A 19,734-nucleotide genomic window follows, 5' to 3' on the forward strand; every position below is an offset into this window, starting at 1 on the left:
GAATCTTTATATTTAGTCGTATAGAACTTTTATTGCGTTTGCCGAGACAGAAGCGTTTACATGTTTAGTACAACACTCGACATTCGGATACGTTACCCGTCCCAGCCTAGCAGCCGGTACCTGTACATCAATGTTCGTGTCAAATAACACTAAACAAATAATTTGATTATATCGTAAAGCTGAGTATTTGTTCTTATCGCTCGAATTCAAATTCAAAAATATCTTTAATCTGTAGGTAACATAGTTACACTTTGAATCGTCAATTTTACAAAACGAACGTCTCATCCGCCTAAAACTACTGCAGCTTCTCACAACCTGTATAGCCGGGGAAAAGAAGCTGCGAGAAAAACCTCGGCACAGGGCCCTAGACGTTCTTTTAAAAAAATAAACATAAAATATTGTTATACAATTGAGTAATTTAGCTGACTAATATCAGTTCTCAGACAGTTAATCCCAACGACAAATGCCTGTCGACTGTGGCTGCTAAAATTGACTTTGAAACAAAACATCACGCCTGAAACCCCGAAGGGGTAGGCAGAGGTGTATAGTTTATACACCTACTCCTAGCCAGCTATGTTAACATTAATGTCACAATTTGTGTATAAAATCGTGAATGCGTCATATTGCTAGCAAACTACGACAAAATACAATATAGTTGTAATCCGGATAAAGCGTTTACCGGTTTGTGCTACCTAGTACAGTCATGAGCAATATCTTTAGAATCCTGTCGCACTATCATATTTGACATTTAATGAGACTTACGGTTTAATTTGTCAAAAAAGTTAATGTGACATGGTTTCAAAGTGTATACCATATTAGTACTCGTGACAGTACTTGTGTCCTTAGAACTTTTTGTGTTTTTTTTTTTACTAAATATTTTCATTTTAAGAATATTCCGTTTGATATTAACTTAGAATCTTAGCTGAATCATCCCCCTCAGTATTTGACACGGTGTCAATTGCACCTTGTATAACTAGTGTGTAGTTTGTACTGACCGTGTCTCGGTGAGCCACTGGTGGAACGCGTTGGCGTGTTTGGCGAACTCCTTGCGCAACTTGTCATTCTCCTCCTGCCGCTGCGCCTCCTTCGTCAGCTCAACGTCGCGCTCCGCTACACGCACACAAACATGCATTTTATGCATTAAGTTTACGCGGTTATTATCATAATTAAAACACATAATAACGGGTTTTTGTCGCGTTTAAAATAGCAAAGAGGATAGACAGATATGTCTGCCCGTAGAAAATTATGGATCTACCTACTCCAATCTCATCAGTCATCCCGTGATCATGACACTTGCAACAGTGTCGAAATATAGGGAGTCTCATATCCCTGCTTTAAACGCTGTAAGAACCCGTTATGATGTTTTAATTATGCATTTTATGATCATGGCACTTGCAACAGCGTTGAAATATCGTTGGTCTCATTACATCAGTAACGGTAGTTACATCAGTAAGTATTAACCATCTTAAAATAAAATTAAGATGGTGTGTACTGGATCAGCACCATTATCATAATCTTCTCTTCTATCGTGTGGGTTGATGAGGTTGGTAATCAACCTGGTGTCAGGGTTACTATTGAACCGCCAAAGGCCCCTGGCATGACCCATGTAACGACTACTTTCTTACAACAGTAAGTAGTAACCGGGACCAACGGCTTAACGTGCCTTCCGAAGCACGGATCATCTTACTTTCGGACAATCAGGTGATCAGCCTGTAATGTCCTAAGCAAACTAGGGATCACAAAGTATTTTTTTGTGATATTTCCCCACCGGGATTGGAACCCGGGACTTCAGGATAGTGAGCCTAACGCTCTACCACTGGACCACGGAGGCCTGTTGGTGTGAAAAGGGACAATAGTGAGCGCTTCTGATAACCATCCTGACTAATGACATAATGTAAAAAGTAATTCCAACGTACCGATGATCTTGCGCAAGTTGCGCCATGTCTCCTCGAGCGCTTCCATAGTGAACCAGGTGTAAGGGTTGGCGCCGACGTTGAAGCTCTTGATCTGCTCGTCCAACGCCGCCAGCGCCTCGAAGTCCGACTGCGCAGAGGACAGTGAGGCCTGGAACTGCGCATGCGCGTCGCGCAGCGCGCGGATCTCCTCGATGGAGTTGCAGCGCACCGGGTCGGTGAGGTCCTCCTCTGCGTTCTCGAACCACGAGTTGAAGGCGGACGCCTGGGGGAGAAGATGCGTGTTACGAAGGGTTTCTTTTTGTTGGTTATTTTTTTTTTGTTCCCGGACATTTCATACAAAAATCTCGATCTTACTCCGCACATGCGAAAAAGGAACATTTCGATAAAAGACATTACGAGAAAAGGCCATTTTGCAAAAACAGCTAAGCGCTGATACGCACGTATTGTTTATTCTGTGTCTATACCCATGAATTGCATGCCATATCACCCTGGCTCGTGTCAAATTTAAAAGATACCATCCGGGACAACAAACACTTCGGAAAGCCGATACCGACCCAGCCGGCGTGGTCAACCATTTCACTCATTCAGCGCTATCGGCATACTAGATCGATTAATTCTTTCAAATATAATCCTATCAGACGACCTGACCCGAGACTCGCGCTCAACTGGGCACCCTCAGACCTGTTGTTTTAATTTTTATACCGAGTGAGAGCCTTCAACGCTCCCCATTTCTCCAGTCATGTAAGTAATGTCATCTGATGATCTGAGGCAAAGCTTACAATAAACTAAAAAAAATCTTCTAGTTCAACATCCGTCCTACCTTCTTAGCGAAGGTGAGATACAGCTCCTCGATCTGGCGGAACTGGTCCTGCAGCTGCAGCAGGCGCTGCTTGCGCGCGGCCGAGTCGGCCAGCAGCCGCTGCCAGCGCGAGATGACGTCCGCGTGGCGCGCCACGATGGCGGCCGACTGCTCGTGGTTAGCCGCCACCAGCTGCTCCTTGAGGGCCGTGATGTTCTGAATGCCCTCGTGTTCGAACGCCGCGAGCCCTGACAACGGAAACACTTGTTACAATTTTGTCTGAACCTCAACGAGCAAATTCAAATTAAAAAATATCATTATTCAGTGTGTAACATTGTGTGACCTAGGATAACATTTATGAAACAAATAAAAGAGAAGGTGCAGGTCGTGTCGTATCGGGAGGTGAAGGTTTTGGCGGGAAGAAGAGAGGAATGGCGGTTACTCCACCGACAAGAGCGCAGCTCTTAAATAGAGAGAGAGAACATTATTACACTTTGAATCATTTTTACATAAGGCACGTCTCATCCGCCTAAAACTACTGCAGCTTTTCACAACCTGAATAGCCGGGGAAAAGAAGCTACAAGAAACAGAGAACAACAGTTACCATATCTTTCCTCGTTGATACACTATAGCTTGACTTAAAAATATTGAATAGAGATATTTTTGAATTTGAATTGCAAGCGTAAATTCCTGGCGCATTGTTAGGTACAGATGGCAACAAATGTTCTAAATAACTTTTAATTTGGACGCTAACTTCTTCACGGCTTAAATATTTATTTAAAGGTACACACCGGCGTCGAAGGTATCCTGCTTGGTGAGCAATGTCTGCACGGTGGAGAGATCTCGTCCGAACTCATCGGAGCGCACGTGCGTCTCCTTGTCGGCGATCCAGGACTCCACAACGTCGGCCTTCCACAGCAGCTGCAGGTACGCCGAGTTGTCCACCAGGGCTGCCTTGCGACGAGCTGCCAGCCCCGTCAGCTTCTCCAGTTTAGCCTGGGAAGAATTATCGTTGATTAAGATCGGGTTTCTTACAATATTTAACACGTAATTGCAAATGAAAAAAGGGGGGGTGGGTGTTAAAAAAGCAATATTGCTTTTATAGATGAACCGCTTCGATGTGTCCTTCTTAGACCCCTAGTACTGAACAGATTTTGCAATAATCTAAAGCAATAATTATAAAGTAGATTGGATTTTTAAGACATAGTAAATATCCTTCGAGTTTTGCTTTTACAACAAAATCTCTCCCGCCCTTGTACTCTCTCTGTATGTCGTTTTATTATTGATATAAAAACAATTTAACATAGAACCACGCCTGTATCCCAAAAGGGTATGCAGAAGTGTATATATTCACCCGCTCGCTATGTTTAAATTCCATGTAATAATAGGGGACGGGCCTATTCCCATTAACCAGGCACAAACCATGGAAAATATCAATATATGATATCAATTATCTATGAATTCAAACTCAAATCGAATTCCATGGTTTAGAGATCGAGCCAGGATTCGAAATTGTGACTGTGCAAGGGAACTTGACAAGCTTACCTGTAGAGCTCTAATGCGGTGGCTGAGCGCGTCGGCGTGCAGGTTCCCCTGCTGCAGCAGCTGCTCGCCCTCCTGCGACAGGTCCCGTACGCGGTCGGCGCGCGCCGCCAGCTCCGCCTCCAGGGCCTCGTGCTTCTTCAGCAGGCCCTGCACCGCGGCCATGCTGTCGCCGCACTCACCCACTACCACCAACTGCTGTTTCTCGCTGCGGAGGTTAATGTCAAAATTAGAAAGATAAAAATAAAAACGAAAAATATCTTTATTTTCTGAGAAATACAACAAAGCAAAACGTAAGGCACAATGAGTAAACAAATACAAAATGACATTAATTAGTAGAGGTTCCTAAACGTAATTACCATGGATAAACTAGTTGAAGGCTTTTTTGAATCTAACTGTTGCAATAAAAATAAACTTGAATTATTTTTAAGAATTGAATTAAATGAATTTGTGGGCACTCATTTGTCTTCACTTAAGCTTTAAAATTATGAAAAAAATAATTATGTTGTTACTATCTGTTGTCTAAAATAATCCTCATTTCAGCTTTGCCACAGTAATAGAAATAAAAAGTGCACACAAACCTGATCCAAGCCTCCTCCTCGTCGACCTTGGCCAGGAACTGCTGGTACGCCAGCGACTGCTGCAACTTGGTGCCCCGCTCCGCGGCCAGCGCCTGCAGCTCCGACCACGCAAGCGCCAGCGCTTTCAACCTGCATATTAAATGAAATATATTTATTCGTTCTAGAGTGAAACATACAGATCTAAATAAATATTCGTGCTAATTCCGGTAGACACCGTCTAATTGTATTTTAAGTTACACCTGTCATTTTCTAATCCGCCGAAAAGTATGTTTTCCTTCACCGCAGAGCATATGATAATCATATGACTTGTAAAATAGTTCCATAAAATTCCGTGGGAAACTTTGGTTGCACGGACCATATCTCGAACCTGGTATTATTAGTCTTCGTTATTTAATTTAATCCCTCTAATTTAGCCTAGAAGATCCCACTGTTGGCAAAGGCCTCCCCTCCCTCTTTCCATTTTCCGCGGTCCTGTGCGTACTCCGGCCAGTTCCGGCAGGCGTCCAAGTCGTCACCACATCTCTTTCTACGTTTGTAATAAGACGGCATATTACTGTGCTGCTGTCAACTGTATAATTATCATTACTTTTTGTAAAACTCAATATCACTTTTATTTTTTATTTTATTACTTATTATTTTAATTCCCAATTGGTGCTGTTTGTACAAATGTAAACAGTCTTCTAGTGGCGTGATGTTTGTTTGTGAGTCGTGTGTATAATTAGTTTAATTAACCTAATCTAAGCATATTATGTTTTTGTATGAATAATTATATCCTTGTGATGCTTATATTTTTAATAAATATGTGTAACGCGTATCCTATATATTAGATAATAAGGTTCTGTTTCGGGTACTATCCTGTATTATGTTTATATTATGCGGTCTACTGTTCCTCTTCTTATTAATATTAAGTACTACTACTCTAGGGAAACCTATAATTGGCCTATGTATAAGCACCATTACCACTGTTAAAATTTAATTGTAAGCTGTTGGTTTTCTCAATAAACAATAAAAATAAAAAAAATAAAAAAAAAATAATCCCCTGTTCCTGAGGCTGATCACTTGATTGTCTGAAGTATGATCCGTGGGTAGGAAGGCATGTTAAGCAGTTGGTCCCGGTTACTACATACTGATGTAAGTAGTCCTTATATGAGCCATGTGTCAGGAGCCTTTGGCGGCTCAATAATAACTCTGACACCAGGGTTAATGAGGTTGGTAATCCACCTCACAAACACGATAAGAAGACGTGTAATCCTATATTGAGAGAAGTGTACCTCTGTTCGATCTCGGGAACACCCAGGTTGGAGACGTCCATGAGTTTCTCCCCTGCTTCCTGCACGGCCTGTATGGCCGGTTCGTGGCTGCCCAGCTCGGCTTCCAAGCGCTTGTGCTTCTTCAGAAGGTTCTGGACCCCGGTGAGGTCGCGCCCGTAGTCGTCTGACGCGACAAGGAGTTTCTTCTCCCTGGAAGATAAAGGATTGGATGACATACATACATAAAATCCGCCTAAGCAATCAGAAGGCAACTTACAGCCACTGTGGACTGTGTGTGCGGGTGTGTGGATTTGATGAATTTGTTTGTTTATTTCAACTTCAATAGACTTATCATCATCTCTGTCGTTAAAAAGTTAAGTTCTCTATGACAGGAAAAACGCTAAGACGTAAAATGTTTACTATTGCATTGAATTAGGTTTCAAATAGAAGTAATATTACGTTTTCGTTACGATTACAATAGCATCTATAGTTTTGGTTAGTTGATTATGAATATCGTTTACAAAAACAAGCAGCCGATTGTGTTTGATTTGTTATTTTGTATTGTTTCTTGATATTATGTGTTTGTGTGTAGTGTGTAACCGTATAATCTTTTTTTTTACTCAATCCAAACTCACTTAATCCAGGACTCCTCATCAGCGATGTCGCGGAAGAACTGGTGCAGGGTGTTGGCCTCGTTCAGCCTCGCGCGGCGGTGGGCGGCGAGGTTGCGCACGCGCTCGAACCTCTCGTTGATGGCGGAGCGGCGCGAGCCGATGCCGGCGCTGTCGAACTGGCCGCTCGACACCAGGGCGTCAGCTTGGGCGTTCATGTCAGCTATGCGGTCCTCGTGAGCTTGGATGTCAGCTTCCACGAGCTGGTGCTTCTTCATCAAATTCTGGACTGATGCCAAGTCTTTGCCCGAGTCTTCCGAGGTTAGAAGGCTCTCAACCTGAAAGAATAGAAGTCGTTTATAAACGGTTCTCAGTTGAAATATTGGAGATAAAAAGAGTAGCATTAAAATAGCAAAAACAGTCGCGAGTGGGTGTTTATATTATACACCTCTGCCTAACCCCTTAGGGTTACAAGCGTGATGCTACGTTATGCATTAAAATAGTCAACAAGTCAAATATCAAAAGTTAAAAACAACATTTTAAAAAAAAAGAACTAAAACTTCTCAAATCCACATAAAATCTTGGACAGTAAGTCAGAGCTGATTTCTAGAAGTAGATTAATGTACCACATAACCTCTGATCTGCTCTACAGAGGGAGACCCGTGCCCATCAGTGGTACATAATACATTCAAACTCAAAAAACATCTTTATTCATTAGGTGACATAGTTACATTTTGACTCGTCATTTTTTTACGAAACGAACGCCTCATCCGCCTAAACTACTACAGCTTCTAAAGAAAAAGTATTTTATTAAACAAACTGTCACATCACTAATTTAAGAGCCACGCTCTTGTCGGTGTAGCATTCTCCATTCTTGTGGCACAAAGGACAATTCCTTCACTTCCTTATAAGACACGACGTTCGCCTTCTCTTTAATCTGTTCCATGTAAGCTCTACAACCAACCACCTACACAACCTATACAAACTGTATATGATGATGATGATGATGATGTGATCCAGCCGATTTCGGCTACGGCGACTGCTTCAACTCCAACGTTCATGTGCTCGCATGTGGCTTATATAGCCAATCTTATTGGAAAAGATCCTCGCACATAGTGGGCATGTGAGTACACCATTTAAATATGCATAATTGATCGCCGTAAGCGGTCGGGCTTTTAATTCATCGCGCTTGGCGTCAAGCTCTAAGCGCCGTCGATGTTCAAATTCATAAACTTTGGTGTGAACCAAAGCTCTCCATTCCGGGCGATTAGCGGCTAGATTTTCCCACTGACATGGCTCAATGCCGCACTTTTTCATGTGCCGCTTTAGCACGTCTTTGTACCTAAGGAGTTGTCCGCCATGCTTGCGCTTGCCTTCCTCAAGTTCACAATAAAAGACGCGCTTCGCCACTCGCTGCTCAGTCGTTCGTGACACGTGTCCGCACCAACGTAGCTGCCGCCTCATGAGATATAACTCAATGCCACCGACGTTATCTCTGCGCAACACTTCGGTATTCCGTACGCGATCAGACCATCGAATCCCTAGAATCCTCCGCAGACATTTGAGGTGGAAGCGATCTAGCATACGGATGTGCCGGCGGTACACGGTCCATGTTTCAGCTGAATATAGGATGTTAGGGAGCACAACCGCCAAATACACCGATATCTTGGTTGCCAGCCTCAAGTCATGTGAGCAGAAGACCCCGGAATTCAACTTACCGAACGCTGCGGCTGCAGCACCAATCCGGCTGTTGATCTCTGCATCAAGGTCGCACTTAGATGACAATGTGCTACCCAGATATCGGAACTTGTCGACCTGCTTCAGCTCGTCCTCGCCAAGTTTAATGGTCAGCGGCTCGTGACCGTCGATGTCCAGAGACATCACCTCCGTCTTCTTGACGCTGATCTTCAGGCCGAATTTACGGCAAGACTCGTCGAAATCGGACATTAGCTGTTGCAGGCCCTCTGGGGATTCCGCCACAAAACACAGATCATCTGCATACAAGATCTCAGATACCGTGGTTACAAACTGTATAGCTGGGGAAAAGAAGCTGCAAGAAAAACCTGGGAATAAAGGTCAGTATAGTGTTATATAATTATGTAGATAAACGTGTACCTCTCCGAGCCAGAAGTCGAGGTCCTTGACGGCAGCGATGTAGGTGCGCTGCTTGTTAGCCTCCTTCAGCTTGAGCGACTTCTCTGTTGTCTTCTGCGTCAGGAACTCCCACTGATCCGCGATCGATGCTAGGCGAGCCTGTTACAAATATTTCATTTTAGTATTAGAGATCAAATGTCGAATACGACACTGCGGTCTTGTGGTACATGAGCAATATTATGTACCCACTTTAGAACACTGTCGCACTATCATATTTGACATTTAATGAGACTTATGGTATCAAATGCCGAATAAAGGTCCGATTGCTTGAAGAAATTGTGAAGTAAACAAATAAATGATAATCACTGTCTTATTGACGTTGATAGTATTGGATTGCATCGAATGCGCAATTGGTGCAGTGCCTGCTCGGCAACGCGGACGGCGGGCGACTGGATCTTATCTATGCAACCATTGCAGACATAATAAATAATGCTTTGTCCCTGTCGATCTGCGGCCGACCGGTGCGGGACCACTGCCTAACACACACACACGTACACACTCCTACATCTTATTCGTTCAAACATTTGTTTTATTAACCTGCTCACGATTGTTTTTTACTTGTTTTTCTTTATGAGTTTGCACAATATATAATTAATACTATACTATACTTATTTACATCTATATTTTATTTTATTTGTAATTATATTATGATAATATCTAAGTAACCTATAATAGTATGTAAGTATATGTACATATGGTGGCGCGATGTCCGTACTTCACTCAGTACTCAGGCCTCACAGAATACCAGCGTCGCGGCTCACGCCGCGGCATAAGCTGAGTGAGGACCTTTTATACGGGACACCATCCACTACACATGGGTAAGCCGACATGACGTCACATTTTAATTTAGGTATAAGTTTCTGTGTTCGTTTTCCATGTTTCTATATAGAAAATATTTCGTGTGTGCGTTAACTTCTAATGTGATGTCATTATAATGTATATATATGTAATCCGTGTCTGTGGTGTCCTAAATAATAAATGTTTCTTTCTTTCTTTCTTTGCTTAGTTTTACTCATAACGCATCACCCTCGCGGGCATACGAAAGGCGAGGGAAGATTTTTATGTATTAAGTTTTCGGCCGAGAGTAGATGTATGTACTAACATCTCCGTGGTCTAGTGGTTAGAACGTTGGACTTAGGATCTTCCCGATGGACACATTATCGAAATTTCTGTGAGACTGTCCTGTGTTTGGTAAGAACATTGCAGGCTTGAATCACCTGTTTGTTTGAAAAAGTAAGACGAGTCCGTGCTTCGTAGAGCACGTTAAGCCGTTGGTTCCGGCTATTAGCCGTAAAACACCTCCACCAACCCGTGGAGTAGCGTGTTGGAGATGATACATGCCCCCTCCGATTGATAGAGGGGATGTCTGTGCCCAGCAGTGGAACGTATATAGCCTATTTATGTATGTTTCCGTGTACTAAGACAACTCGAAAGAGTCCTTTACGCATCAACGGGATCTTCCAGCGTAGATAGTGCCTCACCTGCACGGCGTCTTCGCTGCCGCTGCACTGCCCGCGCTGCACCAGGTTGCCGCCCATAGCGAGTACGGATTGGATGCGCTCGGCGTTAGCTGCCAGTTCCGCTTCAAACGCCTGAGGGAGGGGAAATATTTATAGTCATCAAATTGTCACACATTACATACAGAACGCCAGGAAATTAGGCTGGTTTCCCTTCGTGTTGGAAGACCTATTGTACTCTTTCTATTTCACTTTTGTTTTGTATTTTCCTGTTTGTGCAATAAAGTATTTGTTATGTTATGTCAGACAGGCAGTCGCTTCTGAAGACAGGACCTGGCAAATCTTCAAGTTAAGTAACCGGATCCCGTAAAAACGGGCGATTATGATGACTTTTATATATATACCATAGTATGTGTGGGCTATGTTCAGGGCCCCTGAACATATTGAAGCTATTCGAAGACCAAATAGTAAGTAAGTGCGCAATGCCAACAAGTGACAAAAAGCAATATTACTTCTTTATATGAATGGGCGACTTGACAACCTAGTCAAATGAGATACTTTTCACGAAACATTAAAACGAAAGTTTTCTTTGGAGTTTATATGGAAATACTCCTGTGACATCATCAATGTAAGCGGTCAAACGACGTTCTCATTGTCACTTAATTTATAAATAAGTCAAAAATTAAAATGAGACTGATTTTTGATCACCTTAGACTGGCTTCTATTTCTATATTAGCATTGTGACGGACCCAACTAGTTCCGCTCACATGTAACAGATGGCGCCACATTAAAAATGTAGTCGTGAAACGCGATATCGAAGTTTACACAGCGAGACGCATATACTCAACGTATATATATGTCGATCCCTAGTCACACTACCATCTTGTGACTAGCGGGGTATAGTTCCCGGCAAACTTCTTGAGCATCGACCTTGACTGCGCACAACCGAATTTTAGATCTCTTTGGTGGTGCGGTACGGGGCGCGGGGGCGGGTGAGTACCGCATCGACCGGCTATTGGTAGATCAGTCGATACTTCCCCCGCGCACTCTGTCTTCGTCCCTTTGACTCCCGAATACACTTGCGTGCAATGAAACTGTCACGTTTTTGTTATTGCTCTGTTGTTAGTTTTTTTTGTTATTGCTCATTTGTTTAAGTTTAAGAATTAGTTACTAGCACGAGGTCTATGTCTACAGATCCAACACATAGCACTAGCTATGGTTTTGCTGGTTTCAACCTCATGGAAGGAATATCATACTTACCTGACGATTAGTTTTTATTAAATATAATAATATAATATAAGTTGTAATGAACTATAATAATATAAGTTTAGTTTTATTTACATAATTAAATAATATAATAATTGTTTTTTTTAATGAAGTTAAGAAAATAATCAAAAGTTCATTTTTTTGCACGGAAGTGTACGTGCGCGAACTTTCCCCCACTACGACAGTCGATGCTCAAGAAGTTTGCCGGGAGTTATACTATGCTCTGTTCGGTACCCCGAAAACATCCTTTGGCTGCAGCACACCCTCACCGCCAAAGCATTTTATAATTCATCTTTGACTCAGTCAAATATGCTATTGCTTCGATGTGGCGTTCTTAATCCCCTTATTCTGTCCGTGCAATAAAGTATGTTTGATTGGAAGATATTGTACCTGGTGTTTCTGATGCTTGGACTGTATGTTGGCGGGGTCCTTGTAGCTCTCCTCGGTGGCCAGCTGCAGCTTCTCCGCGATCCAGTTCTCCATCTCGTCCGCGTCGCGGGAGAACTGCTGCAGGGTCTGTTCGTCACCCAGTCTGGGGGTAAATTTAAGTATTTTAGAGTCATGCGGATATGAGCAAAAACAAAACTAAAACTATGGTTTCTGGCTGGTTTATCATTGAAACAAATTAAATACGACACAAATAATCTGGGACATGACTTATTTTCAACTTCAAAAAAAGAAGGTTCTCAATTCGGTAGATTTTTTTTAAAATAATTTTGTTAAATAATGAAAAAATAAAAGAAAAACTAAAACCATGGTTTCACACTGGTTTATCATCGAAACAGAAATTAAATATCACACAAATAATCTGGGACATGATTTCTTTTCAATTGCAAACAAAAAGATTCTCAATTAGGTAGATTTTTTAAAATAAATTATTTTGTTGTGGCTTATCAAAAAACTTCTGACTTGATCTACGATATTGTTGAACAAAGAACCATCGACCTATGTCAATTCGTTGTTATTATATATTATTATCAGCATGTATGTACCTGGATCGCTTCTCGATGAGGGCCTCCTTCAGATGGCGCCAGCGGTCCAGCACCTGCTTGCGCTTCTTGTCAATAGGATCCGCGGCGTAGTGATCCGACGCGATCAGCTGATCCGCCAACGTCTGCAGCTGAGCAATCTTCTCCTCCTGTACAGTAGGAAGTGTAAACGTTATTCTTTGACTTGAGAATAAAATTCATAAAAATACGGTGCAAAGACAAAAGGCACTTTATTATTTACACAATGAGACGTTATTCAACCTGTCAATTTTGCCATTCGACATAAAACAGTGCATTATGGCTAAGCGGTCTTGGATTTAAACATTGAGAGCACTTAGGTGCACGTTCAGAACACTGTCTATGTTGCATGTGGTTTCGTACATGTATATGAAATTTACTACCAACATTTTAATGAGACCGATGTGAGACCGTTAACTGTAAGTTTTATGTTCTATAGTGGTGCTATAAAATATATTTGTATTAATAATTCCCCTCTTTTAATAACCATGCCTTACCTCCTCAATGATGAGGATTGGGGGGATGTCTGTGCTTGTGTCCAGCAGTGGGACGTCTATAGGCTATTTATGTTATAACTAGCTGGTCGAGGAAGGCGTTAAGCAGCACGTCTCGCGATGTATTCAAACACATGGCCATGTAGGAAACCGTTCACGCGGACGCGTTCCACACGTCAGCATGGAATAAAGAATAATATACTACGTATAGAATGCAATCCTTACATGAGCATTGATAGCCTTATCGAAGTCCTCGTGCTTCTTGATGAGCTGTTCGACGTTGTCGGTGGTGGGCTGGTCGGGCTGGTCCCCGGGCGGCGCCAGGAACGCCTCGCGTGCCCCCATCCAGCCCTCCGCCTGCTCACAGTCGCGGTAGAACAGCTGCAGCTCCAGGTTCTGATCCAGCTTCATGCGGCGCGCTACCCACGCCCTGTGACACACACATACACACTGAATACCCCATACAATAAATACGTCAACCTATTAATTATAGGAAATTAGACCTATTTACAACGCATTTTTTGTGCATTTTCTTTGATCATTAATTTAAGAACCACGCTCTTGTCGGTGTAGCATTCGCCATTCTTGTCTATCAAAGGCCAATTCTTACTTTTCGAGCTCCTGCCTGGCGTCGCCCATGTTGTTGAGTTTCTCCTGTATGTCGACGCTGGCGTAGTGGCCGCCTTGCAGTAGCTGCTGGCCGAACAGCTCCAGCGCCTGGAACGTGCCGGCGCGCGCGTCCATCTCCGTGCGATGCTCCTGTATATATCACGGACAGTTAACGTACTGGACTGAAAGTGGACGATAATGGTCACTTTTAAAGATTCACGCACTTTATCCATAGTCGACTATTTATAACGGGTTCCTGCAGACACCTCCTAATTTTAAGTTATACCCGTCATTTTCTTATCCGTCGAAAAGGAAAGAGACTGATGATTGACAACTGTTAATTTTAAAACGAATGAGTTAATTAATGAATAACCCGAGCGAATCAAATATATATCTCACTGGTATGCAACCCGTTTGACGTGTACTGTCAACTTAATTATGTCGGGTTATCCGCCAATATAAAAGTTAGGGAGGGTTTTAAAAATTCCTGGCTAAAATTAGGCGGTGTTTGCAGGAATCGTGCCAATATATGGATTACTGGAAAACGTGGATGACCCTCACAAAGAATTGAAGTATTACGAATTGTCATGGAGTAACTATTTAATGTGTTGTAAACATCAGAGCAAACGGTTACTTTTACATTTTTTCAAATATCCTGTCATCAAAATTGATGGAATATTGATTGCAAGTTCAAGTTCTTCACTCTCATTACGTGCTTCTATTTCCGAAATATAATAATATCAGATCTTGTTTTCCATACTTATTCTTCGATAAGTCAACATATATCACCCGAAAGATTATTCAAATATAGAAATATATTCTGTGGGATCTGCACAGCAACCGCACCGCGTGGGTCTCGATTTATATCAAGGGTTTCGACCAATAGCCGTACGACGGTTATCTACGTAGATAGCATTTGCTGCGTCTATTTGTCGAAGCCCGCGATATAATTCGCGGTTGCGCGGTTGCTTCAGACTCCGCAGATTCTTATAAAACGGTTAAAAATACACCGAAATTACACAAATAAAGTAAATAATTACATATAATAGAAAGAATAGAGAATTCACAAAACACACGAAAACCACATAAGACAGAAAAAAATACTTTTTTAATTATTAGAAAAAACACACATAGAAATTATCAGAAAGATGCGTTTAGAATCCAAAAAGGGACTTTCCAGGCTACGTTTAGCAAAAACAAATAGATGGCGAAGTACAGCTTTAACGTGATCACCTATTTTCTCATTCATCGGGTACATAATTATTCCAAAATACAATGTAAAGGCAGAAGCACATATAAAAATAATTGTTGCTTGATATTTGGATCAGATACGTATGTTGCTATAGGTCTCGGCAAACCTCTTGAGCATCGACCTTGACTGCGCACAACCGAATTTTAGATCTCTTTGGTGGTGCGGTACGGGGCGCGGGGGCGGGTGAGTCCGGCTATTGGTAGATCAGTCGAGACTTCCCCCGCGCAATCTGTCTTCGTCCCTTTGACTCCCGAATACACTTGCGTGCAGTGAAACTGTCACGTTTTTGTTATTGCTCTTTTGTTAGTGTTTTTCTTGTTATTGCTCATTTGTTTACGTTTAAGAATTAGTTACTAGCACGAGGTCTATGTCTACAGATCCAAAACCTAGCACTAGCTCTGATATTGCTGGTTTCAATCTCATGGAAGGAATATTATACTTACCTGACGATTAGTTTTTTATTAAATATAATAATATAAGTTTTAATAAACTATAATAATATAAGTTTAGTTTTATTTACATAATAATATAATAATTGATTTTTTTTAATGAAGTTAAGAAAATAATCAAAAGTTCATTTTTTTGCACGGAAGTGTACGTGCGCGAACTTTCCGACACTCGATGCTCAAGAAGTTTGCCGGGAATTATACTTATATTGCTTCTTTATCTTTTCTTTATTGGATGATGATGTAATTATGCCTGGGTGTAAAAAAGGGTCATCATTTATACCCAAAAACAAACATAAAAGATGCATATGTCTGTTATCTGTGACATTAGAAGGTTAAAAACGAAAAAATATGTACAGCGCCATCTATTGTTTTTGAGGAAAATAGCCCTCATTGAAATACATCGATTGCGAATAAAGGTGTTAGGAAATTTTGAAAAAGTGTTTCTGTTTACGATACTATATTATATTATACTATCTGAGAAGAGATGTTAAAAGTAAAATGTTATAAAGAGAAGTATACCCTAACTTATAATTTAAAACACCAAAATACTTCGTGATTGTATCCTCGTGTAAGGTTAGTCAAACTATGATTACTTGATCCGGATCTATGTACCTGACTAACCCACCAAACTAACATGTGTTAGTACACGTGATTTAGTTCTAAATAACGTAGGAAGTATCAAAACACATCGAGTGTAGTGTGAATAGATTTAGAATATGGACAATTTACAAGAGCGTAGTATTTGTTGGAAAGTATCCCTTTAATTATTTCTAGCATGGACGCATAACGATGCCGATTCCTGCAAATAATATGCTAGTTTCCAACTAGTCAATACAGTTACTTTTTAATAAACGTCAAAACACGAAATTACTATGGAATTTGTATGAAAAAACACACTGTGTCGTCATAGAAAAACGCGATAAAATGTAGGACTTATTGTTACGTTTTTCTTGATTAAAATTCATAAATCAGTTAAATAGAAAAAAGAAAATGTTTTTCGCTAGTTCTGTCTTTATTTAGTAATCAGATTTTCATAATTCATTTTGAACTTAGTACTCGACCCAATTCAGTTTGACGGTTCTAAAACTAGCTTTATGTCTATCTTGCACTCTTCGTAAGTGAAGGACGTACGTTTTTAAAGCTCAGGTTAAAAAGATATTTAAGTTTTGTCTGCCAGAATCGGTACCCATTATAAATTAGATAAATTCTTCAGAAGATATTAATAAAATAATAGTAAAAAGAACAGTAATAGAAAGAAAATAGATGGAAAACGGAGAAGTTGACGAAGGAAGATAAACTAGCTGGATAATATAAAAAAATAGATTGAAAACAGGGGCGTAGTCACGCTCTCTAGACTGGCTCAGAAAAAGGAAGACTTTGCGGTGGTGTTAACTGACGCCCGATAGGATATGCCAGTTTTAGATAAAGATTTATATAGTATAATTAAAAACAACATCGAATGCATCTTGTAAAATGTCCATAGTAAGTTATGCTCGGAGCACACATGCGTGCAATCTGACCTGCGGCATTATGCCGTACCGCGCGTCTATCTCCAGTCGCTGGGTCTAGAAATATCACGCCACATTACTATTTTGTACACCTCCAACACTTCTCCATCAATCCTCGGTGTTTGGTGATTGTCTTACTCACCACTAAGATATTAGGGACGTCACAAAATGATTACATGAATAAATGTTTTGGGGAAATTAATATGAACTGACATTTTATTGCTGGCTTTCGAAATGGATTATGCAAGATGAAAAAATGCAACATTAAAATATTGTAATATAACACAATTCTCCTTATTCTCGAAGGGGTTGGCAGAGCTGTATAGTATATAAACTTACGCCTTGCCAGATATGTTTAAGTAAGACTAATGCCATTAACAGGGCACAAATCCTGAAAACTACGTAATATCAATTATTTGTGATCTAAACATAAATATTTTGTAATATTTTGATACACTTTTAAAACTTGACTTTCGTCTTGAGAACAATGGATTGGCGAAAAATTCGACAATCTTTTAAAACTAGCACTTATTCACACACGTTTTTGTCTTCTTTCACCCATTTCAAAACCCAGCACAATACAACTGACCAAATCTAACTACTTTAAGACAAACATAACGTACTGTCTATGGACTAAATCGTACTGAAGATAACAGATCCGTACCTGGTGTCTTTCAAGAAGAGCTTCAGCGCCGGTGACGTCATTGGCGAGTTCGTCCGAGCTGACCAACGCCATCATGGAGTTGATCCACGCCATCAAGTCGCGGTAGTCCGAGAGGAACCTGGGCGAAGAGAGGAGAATCAGAATCATTTATTTATTCAACGTAATTATCATAAAGAACTTGTTGAAGGTCAAAATAACATTTTTGAATCTACGTCATTCCGCAAGGTGTTATGGCTGAGGAGAAGAAATGACAAGAAACTGCAATAGCAACACATCTTTTAAGTCAATGGTATACATAACAAGTTATTTAATAACTAGAGAAACTTAATTTATACCAGGCATTTTTTATCATTTAGGTAATCATTAATCTTATAATAAACTTTTTTACATAAAGTAAACTTCACATGAACTTTAAATTTGTTTTCTGACAGATTCAAAATACTGTCTGGTATTTTATTGTAAAAACGGTAGAGGTAATGGATGTTGTTTAACTGGCAATCAATACCTCGTATATATTACAGATAGGGCCAAATATGTATCGAGGCAGAGGCCCGAGCTCTCCCCATTTGTTGTAAGTAGTAAGTATCATCTGAGATAAACCCACAATAAGTAAAGTCCTAAAAAGACTGAACATGACTTTGTATCGGAATGAGAAAGCGGAATGTTGGCAAGAGCTAAGGTTTAGAGAAGTTTTGTGACTCCACTATACTCCACTACTATTAAGCCGTTGCCCAATTAATCAATACAAAGTATGAAATGTATACCTCTGCAGATCGTAGGAGTCAAGCAGCTTCTCCTTGCGCGCGTTGGCGCGTGCCTGCAGCTGGTGCCAGGCCTCGTTGATCTCCCGCTGCTTGCTGTAGGTGGCGTCGGCGGAGTCGCCGTGCGTCGACATCAGCCGGTTGGCAGTGTCGTCCAGCTGGCGGATCTTGTCGCCGAGCGCCGCCAAGTCGCGCTCCAGACCTTCGTGTTTCCCTGGGAGAAAGAGTTCGTTATATAAGTGTTTAATCACACCCGGTTTAAGTCACCTGTGTTCTTTTTTAAATGTACATACATAATTCAAATTCAAAAATATCTTTATTTAGGAGGGAACATAGTTACACTATGAATGGTCAATTTTTACATAACGAACGTCTCATCCGCCTAAAACTACTGCAGCTTCTCACAACCTGTATAGCCGGGGAAAAGAAGCTGCAAGAAAAACCAAAACTAAACATAAATTTTTAAAAAAATAAAACATAATCATACATCTATTTCCTATCGAGGTAAGCAGAGACTAAGGAATTCCGTTTACTTCGATCCTGACACATTTCTCTTGCTTGATATAACGTGGTATTCAGAATTTGCCCGGTTTATGGTAATAGGCTCGCACCTATTGGGACTTAAACATAGCTGGCGAGGAGTCGGTGTATTATATACACCTTCGTGATGCTATGTTATGTTACGTCTATTAAAAAATTAAGAATTATAAAATGAATATTCTATGTGTCTGATAGAGGTCAGTGAGGTACGAATACTTAGTTGATCTTGCGATGGATATACCTTTGACTATCCCAATTGGGATATAGTAGTAAGCCATGCTTATATTTTAGTATTTTCATGTCAATATACGTACTCTGTAGTGGAGATGGGCGGATGAGCAAAAAAAAAAATATGGACCCGGAGATTATTGGAGTGGCGCTCACGAGCATTCACAAGACCGAGAGGAAGACCACGAATGAGATGGAAGGACGACATCGTACGGCACGCAGGATATGGCTGGATGTCGATAGCCCAGGATCGTCGGAAGTGGAAAATCATGGAAGAGGCCTACGTCCAAAATTGGATATGAATTTAGGCTGATATAGATAGATAGATACGTACTCTGTAAGGTCTGCACGGAGCGCAGATCCTTGCCGAGGTCGTCGGTGGACAGCGCGGCCTCCTTCTCCGCGATCCAGTCCTTGGTCTCGTCCACGTCGCGGTGGAAGCGCTGTACCTCGTGCGCTGACCCTAGCTGAGCTGCTCGTTCCGCTGTCAGTTGCTGCAGCGATGTCCACTTCGAGTTCAGCTCCTGGAGAATAGTTGTTAGTGTTAGAAACATGATTGAGAATAGCCCTGTTCGGAGAGCGCGTGACTTATATTGTTGTAGCAGAGCGCAAACTCTGCACATATTGGCCTCTCCATTTTACCGTC

At 41.2% G+C, this 19,734-nt stretch overlaps 1 protein-coding gene across 5 annotated transcripts in view; it reads right to left on the reverse strand.

Annotated features, from left to right (window-relative positions):
* Positions 1-19,734, reverse strand: part of LOC126379733 (spectrin alpha chain) — a 65,355-nt gene that overhangs the window by 10,203 nt on the left and 35,418 nt on the right. For 2 of the 5 annotated variants that reach the window (XM_050028550.1, XM_050028555.1), the window contains exons 21-39: positions 19,423-19,612; positions 18,324-18,534; positions 17,560-17,677; positions 16,908-16,952; positions 13,688-13,836; positions 13,303-13,507; positions 12,569-12,714; positions 11,967-12,108; positions 10,335-10,445; positions 8,815-8,952; positions 6,724-7,037; positions 6,110-6,298; positions 4,839-4,967; positions 4,261-4,465; positions 3,507-3,711; positions 2,737-2,963; positions 1,917-2,178; positions 996-1,110; positions 97-120 (exon numbers count right to left, since the gene is read on the reverse strand). In XM_050028550.1, the coding sequence (XP_049884507.1) occupies positions 97-120; positions 996-1,110; positions 1,917-2,178; positions 2,737-2,963; positions 3,507-3,711; positions 4,261-4,465; positions 4,839-4,967; positions 6,110-6,298; positions 6,724-7,037; positions 8,815-8,952; positions 10,335-10,445; positions 11,967-12,108; positions 12,569-12,714; positions 13,303-13,507; positions 13,688-13,836; positions 16,908-16,952; positions 17,560-17,677; positions 18,324-18,534; positions 19,423-19,612 (3,125 nt within the window). The remainder of the gene's footprint in view (positions 1-96; positions 121-995; positions 1,111-1,916; positions 2,179-2,736; positions 2,964-3,506; positions 3,712-4,260; positions 4,466-4,838; positions 4,968-6,109; positions 6,299-6,723; positions 7,038-8,814; positions 8,953-10,334; positions 10,446-11,966; positions 12,109-12,568; positions 12,715-13,302; positions 13,508-13,687; positions 13,837-16,907; positions 16,953-17,559; positions 17,678-18,323; positions 18,535-19,422; positions 19,613-19,734) is intronic. The other 3 variants (XM_050028569.1, XM_050028562.1, XM_050028575.1) reach the window with 3 other exon arrangements.

Source organism: Pectinophora gossypiella, chromosome 3 (assembly GCF_024362695.1).
Source record: "Pectinophora gossypiella chromosome 3, ilPecGoss1.1, whole genome shotgun sequence".
NCBI lineage: Eukaryota > Metazoa > Arthropoda > Insecta > Lepidoptera > Gelechiidae > Pectinophora > Pectinophora gossypiella.